The following is an 8,019-nucleotide window of genomic DNA, read 5'->3' as shown; positions in this document are numbered from 1 at the left end:
ATATCATTTGACCTTTTCACCATAATTATTCTTATTCATTCACGAAAAGTGAGCAGCAGGCATGAAAAGCTATCCAACAATGTCACGATGACCAATCGGGAACCGTCGGCACTTTCCGGTAAACGAGTTTCTCGTTTACGGAAAGTGCCGACGGTTCCCGATTGCATGTTGACATGTTATAACATAAAACGGATTTTCTTTCAATAAATAAAGACGGGCTCTGAATTTCAGATAATTTATTTTTCTGCTTTGTATTAATAACATTTACAGATTTACAATGCGCCATTTAACGTTTAGAATAATTTCCATCCCGAAAACGTAGGCCTAGCACTATAACTGATATCACTGTACATAGTGTTAGTTGTCGTATGGCCTATCTGTATAAAAACATGATCTCCCTGGTTCAGTCTAAGGACAACGACAGAAGAAGCCTGATGTACGTCATGTATTTCCTGGGCATCGCTGAAGGACGCTCCTCTTTTGACTCCGTTCACAACCAAGAACGTTTGGATGTAGCTTCGGAATCCCGATAGAGTTGTCCACGTGATGACGTAAGTTCCGGTTTCAGATACAGTGTAGATCCCATCACTTATTTTGTACCCGTCTCCATCGTCTAGTGCCTCATTGTTGTACTTCACGATAGTTCCTTGACTGACAGCCATTGAATTCGTCAGTTCTACGTGGAAAGCCAAAGGAAAGGAAGGTACCACCCCTGTAATAATACACACAACAGTGATGCGACTTTAGTGATAGATAATGTATACTGTAAACCACTAATATCTCGCTTGGATATATTTTTGCGTTAATTTGCGACTATTTGTTCGAAAATAACATATTGGAAAGGCGCCAAAGCTATCCGTTACCGAATAAGAGTGCTTGCGAGGTCTATGTGATATATCATAAATCGCGAGTTTAAAGGCATATCAATATTTCGGAAGATGCAAGTTTGCAAAATCGAGTATTCACGAAATCTGAGAGATCAAAGTATACCGAGTCCCGAATATAGCACTTTATTATGCAAATGAATTGTCTTTGAGCTGAAACGTTGTGTATTTACATCATACTTTAAACTGATGCTTTCTGTTCATAAATTTCATGTGACTTCTTAATAAATCAACAAGCATTTTCATCGGCTTGAAAATTATGGTATCAAGTAACATCGCTTTTGATTGGCTGATATAGTGGCGTAATAATTTCTAACAGAAAATAGTCCATCAATAAAAGAGGATTCCCGTGGTTAATTTAGAGTACACTCCGGTTACTTGCGTTATAACATCAACATGTATTCACGTTAATCCTTAAATACAATAGAATGATAAAATCTAACATGTGTCTGTTCCATGGACAGGGATATCTGAACGCGAGTTTGAGAGTTCGGCCAGTCACTACGAGGCTTTTTAGCGAGATATCCCTGTCCATTTTTATGAAAGTTTTTCATAGCGCCATCTCCTTTACCGGGGTAAGATTTCCTTTTCTCTTACCCTGGACAGGGATATCTGCGGTTTTTACAGGGATGATATTTTCTTATCTCACCCTAGGTTAAAGACAAGCTACACGTGCTCTTCTCACGTTCTCAACAATTGTATTTTGTCACGTCAACAATACCATGACGTCACGTCGTCAATTCAATCACGTCATGTTAACATTTCCTTGCATTGATGTAACGTCAATACTATATACATAAGAGGTTAAACAAGGAAAGAGAAAATAATCATTCACCCCCATGGAAGTGAGACAGGGGAATCTCAACCCTCGGGGTAAGATAATTAAGCTGCCAAACACTCGACAAGCCTCGTGTTTGGCAACTTAAGAATCTTCCCCTCGGGTTGAGATTTCCCTGTCTCAACCCAAGGGGGTGAAAGACTCTATTAATCTCACCCTAGGGAAATGACAAGCTACACGTGCTCTTTGCACGTTTTCAACAATTGTATTTCGTCACGTCAACAATGCCATGAAGTTCGGATGACAATACAATGACGTCATGTCGACAATTCCATCACGTCACGTCAACATTTCCTTGCATTAACGTAACGTCTTATTAGATACATACTAGGGTAAACAGGATAAGAGAAAAACAATCTTTCATCCCCATGGAAGTGAGACAGGGGAATCTCAACCCTCGGGGTAAGATAATCACTTATTCTTAAGTGTTTGGCAACTTAAGAATCGTTCCCCTCGAGTTGAGATTCCCCTGTCTCATCCCCAAGCGGGGTGAAAGATTCTATCAAGCGGGATGAAAGATTCTATCGAGCGGGATGAAAGATTCTATTAATCGTTTCCCTAGCAACCGCGGGCTAACCCATTGGAGTATCTGACGCATTTCCCCATCCACTATATCCTTGAGTAACGTTCACTTTCCTTCTCTGTATCCACGGAATATGACATGACAAAATCGAAGGTTCATTTATCTCTGAATGAAACAAAATAGACTATTTTTAACCTTTGACGTTCATCAAACCTCGGGATCGACATGATGTAGGATAGACTGTAATCTTTCATACACCAGCTAAGCGATTTGTCTGCATTATTTCCCCGACACCAAGCCATAAGTTTGCCGTGTGCCTTCGATTTTGTCAAGAAATATTCAACAGTTAGAGAGAACGAAAATGAATACAACTGCTGGAGTATCAAGGATGGTTTTTATGCTGCTAGGTATAGGATCTTTGCATTCAGAACAACTAGTGACATGCCTAAGCTTTTCAGTCATAGGATATTCAACTATTCAGAAATCAAAGTCTAGCCGAACGTCATTATCCATGTTAACGAACACCTGGCCAGGTATGACCGGGCCACAGCTTCCAGTATTCCAGCTCAGCTATTTTTGTACAGCTTTCTCCAAAGATTATCAGGACCTGGAAAAGACTCACCAACACCATCATATATTCATTTATCTAACTGGTGTCTTGCACAGGGGCTTCACACGATTTTCCAAAAGATAGTCCATATATATATATATATATATATATATGCATTATAGTGTCCTTGACACTATAATACATTTTGTATATATCTATATATTTACATTTACACTGCAGCCCCACTATATAACTTAACCAAGCTCACTTGGAAGTTATGAGTCCATAACTTCCAAATCTTTATTATGACGTCATTAATATAGTGACGTCATAATTGTCACGTCGGCGATAACGAAAGATGGCTGTTGAAAAGGCTGTTCCGTCTTTGACGATAATAATTTGTTCATTCATTGTCGGAGCAAAATTCCTGGATATAGTCTTTAAAAATCGTTGTCAAATGTAAATATAAGCATTGAACTGCTTTTAGTTGGAAGTTATGGGCTGATGAATGCCAACTGGACAAAGGCAAATTCAACATGAAGCGCTAACGCGCTTCATTAAATTTGCCTTTGTCCAGTTGGCATTCATCAGCCCATAACTTCCAACTGAAAGCAGTTCAATGCTTAAATGGGCTATCATTTGAAAAATCGTGCCAATCTCCTGTGGTGGCTTGTGCCTACATACAGCAAGTCGTGTTGAAGGAGAACAGTAAGGATACTTATGTAGCACCCTAATCGGGGATGCGCAAAGAACCCTCAGAATTAATTAGATGTTTAGTGTTTAGAGATTGCTTACTTATTTGACGTGTCTCTGATGTTTGATCCTCAACTACATCATCAGAAGGAACCTCTTCAGATGCCATGTTACTGAAGATTGTATCATTTTGTATACGCGTTTGTTTGGGATCATCATTTACTTCAAAGAAACCATGAACTTCACTGTTCCGTGCGGATATAGACTCTGCAGAAGATTCATCTCCGATGATTGTTTGTTCCAAGATAGACACACGATTGGCAAGAACACGTGACGCAGTAACTGTTTCAGATAGCGTTTCTGTGAGTGACGTCACATGTTGTCTCAATTGATCTAATTCCAAATTCTTCATCTGCATCTCCTTCTCTTTGTCGTTTACATATTTAGCATTAACCGCCATATGGTTTTCCAGTTTAGTTTCGAGATTTCTAATTTGGACATCTTTATCAGTGAGCTGATGTTCCATTTTCGTTAGTTTTTGGTTAATGGAGGCGATGAACTCCATCAATTGTGGTTCGTCGTTGGGTTGTTGTGCTACCCCATCCAGTCCTCTAATTAGACAAATAAACAGGGAGACAATGACAATCCTGGCAGACATGTTGGAAGACGTGACAGAAATACACACATATACATATATCTTATCAGTGTCGAAGCGGAGTAGATACACACGTGGAGTTATTCATGTCGGAAATGTGATTTAAACATCCCCCGCCCCCACCCCCAGGCGATAACATAAGCTAAAGAAATATTCTGTAAAATTTCATGAATTTTTTGTAAAGAAGTGTTAAATTATCATTTCTTTACCCATATAATTAAAGTGAATCCGGAATGACTTTCAATATTAAGTTTGAAAATGAATCAATTAATAAAAGTGAAAGTGGAGATAGTACGAACACCATAACGACTTGCGTTGCGGGGAAATCATTATTTTTCTTGAAATCACACCTGTGGCCCGACAGCGATGACCCCGTTTCGTTGTCCCAGATGTAGTTCAACGCGGTCGACTCGGCCCTATTAGATGTTACCAAAGAAGAGGGAAATGTTAGGTGAAATATGCCGCCTGTCTCGTGATTAAACATGTGCATAATTGATTAAAGATTTCATAGCATATTTTTATGCTTTTATCTAGATATTAAATAAAGACAAGTTTACATACTCATTTTAAAGTTTTAACTCCTTCATTCGGGCCCTTTCATAATATGGGTCCTGATGTGATGGCGGTTTTCATCCATTTTCAAAGACATACATGTATACAAAATGTAAGTCTTCTGCAATAACATAATTTCAATATATCATTGATGTACAATGTTATACAAATAAACGTCGACTTATATTTCATTAAAAATGTTATGTATCAAAGAACAATTAAGTACAAAAAGTAGTTTTTCAGCAAACGCCTTTGACATGTCTTCCTCGCAGAGGAAAATGGTTCAATGCTTGCCTGCAGAAACCATTCTGACGTGATAATGGCAAGATTTAAAATTGATTCATATAAGTATATATATATATATGAGTTCGCCTGAAGAAGCCTGAGAGGGCAGAAAGGCCTTGCGGCAAAGTCTGTTTTTTTGTTTGTTATTTTTTATACATTCTCCGGTTCTTAAAAATCATGCACGAGGCAGGTTTAAAGGAGAGGTGCCAATTTGGGCCTTTCTACTGCCAATCAGTGATACGGCTAATATTTTTTAAGGAAGAAACTTTAAGGTCAGCTGCATATCATATTATGTTCAAAACATCTGATTTTGTGTGGGCTTAAAGAGAATTGAGGTTAAAAAGGGAGGGTTTGAAATGAACTCTTTTTGTGTTTTTTTAAAAAAAAATTTTAAATTTTTTTTTTTTGGGGGGGGGGGGGGGGGGGGTTGTTGGTTTTTTTTTTTAGTTCTTATAAACTAAAATTGTAGTAAAATATACAGTTATGTATATACAGTTATGCATTAAAATGAACTCTTTTGTGTTTTGTTTTTGTTTTGATTTTGTTATAGTTCTTACAAACTAACATTGAAGTAAAAATTACTTATATACATATACATCTACGTCCCTGATATAGCGTGATGTTACAACGAGATGCTGATAGATGTCTGCTGTATAACATGCTATCAATCCATCCGTATATTTGTCAACTACTCTTAATTATTACATATGCAAATTGCACTAAGGCCTTACCTGTATGAGACCAAATGTATACCCGTGTCGGGGCTAACGGTTTGTACCAGGACAGACCGCGTCGGTTCACATGAAAAGAAAGGTAATCGGCGGACACGTCACGTTTTGTTAATCAACTTCCATGTCAATCTACTGCTGTCCTGATTTGCGATATGCAGCTTTACCGGTATCAAATAGGTAGCAGTACTAGTAAAATAGTTCATTAAAGTGTTACGCACCGAATTCATAAAATACATCACAAATGCATAAAATGCATCATAGAACGCAATTTAAAATGTTGGTGTCCTGCCGCAAAGGCATATGAGATGAGCATACAATCAAATATACAAATAGATACATTCATCTGGTCTTGTCTAGAAAATTCCCGTCCAACAATGCACCAACACACATCCATACACACATGCATGTATACCTACCTACATGCATGCATTCATACGCACACACCTTCCTTTACACACACCTGCATGTATGTATCCATATAGGGGTCGCGTTGGTCGAGTGGTTATGGTTTCCCAACACTTGAACACTAGCCCTCCACCTCTGGGTTGCGAGTTCGAAACCTACATGGGGCAGTTGCCAGGTACTGACCGTAGGCCGGTGGTGTTTCTCCAGGTATTCCGGCTATCCTCCACCTCCAAAACCTGGCACGTCCTTAGATACTCCGGTTTTCCTCCACATCCAAAACCTGGCTCGTTCTTAGACGTTGGACAAAATAAACCTAAGGATGCAAATATGTACATCAAATTTAATAGATTTCCGGTGATAGAATTAAACAATTGTTGAACAGGACTGTTCTTTCTTTTTGTACACTGCTAAGAATCATCAGCATAATAAGTAAGAATCTTTCACTAATATCTAAACGAAACGAGTTTTAAGCTTATCAGATTCTTACTTCAGGAGATTCATTCTCAAATAAGCATAAAACACAAACTATTAAAAAATGTTCTTTTTTAATTTCTTGATTATCATTTGATCTATTCTTTCATCCACGTGTACTTTACACTTGGTATTCCTTTCTTTGTCTATTTCAAGTGACAATCATCCACATCGGAAGTTTGACAATATTCCCCGCTGATCGTTAAACTTAACATTTCTAACATATGAGCTAATTGTCTTAAAATCTTTCTTCAACTGACGATATGTTTGTAGTCTGTAACCATATTCCTCATAATCTTTGTCATACATCAAACCAATACTTTTTCTCTTTTTTTCTCTTATTTTTTAATATCAACGTATTTGATTTTTTTTTTTTGCAAAAGAAAACTGGTTCTGACCAATCATATAACTCAGTTCAGGAGAGTTTAAAAGACATCAATCTTTTGTGCAATGACTTACCATGAATTTGACTCTTGTCAATAACGTTTTTCACCGTTTGGTCGTTACTTAACATAATAGATTTGTAATATATCCTGAAAACCTCAATCTTTTATTTTGTATCAAAAGAGGTCCAACCCATATCGTCTCTTGTACCTACATTTGATGTAATTTTGTCAACACCCAGAAAATATCTACAAGCTCAAGCTTTATTCTGTGATAGGTCTACGTCCGGTAAATACGTATTGTATAAACAGACATTTCGCAGTAGCTATTCAGCAAATTGGTTTTCCACAATTTCACATTTTTTCCCGATTCTTTCGCATACCGTGTAAAAACTACATGCTATGATCGTATAAAAAAGAAAAGACTGCGATAAAGTAAGTACATTTCACTTTTATTTTAGAATAATTTCCATCCGGAAAATGAAGGTCTACCACAATAATTGATATCAGAGATCACTGTGGCATTTTCATGACTAGTATGCCCTACTTGTATGAACACGTGATCTCCGTGGTTCAACCTAAGGACAACGATAGCGGTAGCCTGATGCAGGTCGTGTACTTCTTGTGAATCTGAAAACGACGACCCTCTTTTAGCTCCATTAACATTCAAGAACGTTTCGATATGGCTATGAAAGGTCGCGTAATATTTCCATGTCATGACGTAAGTACCAGATTCAGGTACAATATAGATGCCGTCTCCAGGGTTGTATCCGTGCCCCTCGTCCAGAGTCTCATAGCCGAACACGACGATGCTTCCCATCCTAAAAATCGAGATATGCTTCAGCTCAGAATGGAAGGCTACCATTGAAGAGTAAGGAACCGCCCCTGAAACAACGCCAGTGAAACGGAATCAGATATTTGCGGTATGGTTTGAGATTTTTAAAATTATCAAGATGTTGGAAAGATGGAGGATGACAGACCACGAGGAGAGTCCTTTCGTGATCTTAGCGTAAAATATTTATTTTTCATCATGTGGTATGAAGTCTATG

The 8,019-nt window shown here is 38.0% G+C and overlaps 1 protein-coding gene across 1 annotated transcript; it reads right to left on the bottom strand.

The window, feature by feature from the left end:
- Nucleotides 1–221: 221 nt before the first annotated feature.
- LOC117315608 lies at nucleotides 222–4,164 on the bottom strand. Its single transcript, XM_033869870.1, has 2 exons — nucleotides 3,591–4,164; nucleotides 222–712 (listed from the first exon to the last, which is right to left on the bottom strand). The coding sequence occupies exons 1-2, from the start codon at nucleotides 4,144–4,146 to the stop codon at nucleotides 294–296; spliced, it is 975 nt and encodes a 324-aa protein (XP_033725761.1). The 5' UTR covers nucleotides 4,147–4,164; the 3' UTR covers nucleotides 222–293.
- Between the last annotated feature and the right edge of the window lie 3,855 nt (nucleotides 4,165–8,019).

Source organism: Pecten maximus, chromosome 17 (assembly GCF_902652985.1).
Source record: "Pecten maximus chromosome 17, xPecMax1.1, whole genome shotgun sequence".
Taxonomy (NCBI): domain Eukaryota; kingdom Metazoa; phylum Mollusca; class Bivalvia; order Pectinida; family Pectinidae; genus Pecten; species Pecten maximus.
This window is presented reverse-complemented; position numbering and strand designations above follow the sequence as displayed.

Coding starts and splice junctions, on each gene's coding strand:
- LOC117315608 (XM_033869870.1), bottom strand. CDS start 4,146: ATGTCTGCCAGGATTGTCATTGTCTCCCTGTTTATTTGTCTAATTAGA. Junction 713..3,590: donor ATCAGAGACACGTCAAATAA/GTAAGCAATCTC, acceptor GTATTATTACAG/GGGTGGTACCTTCCTTTCCT.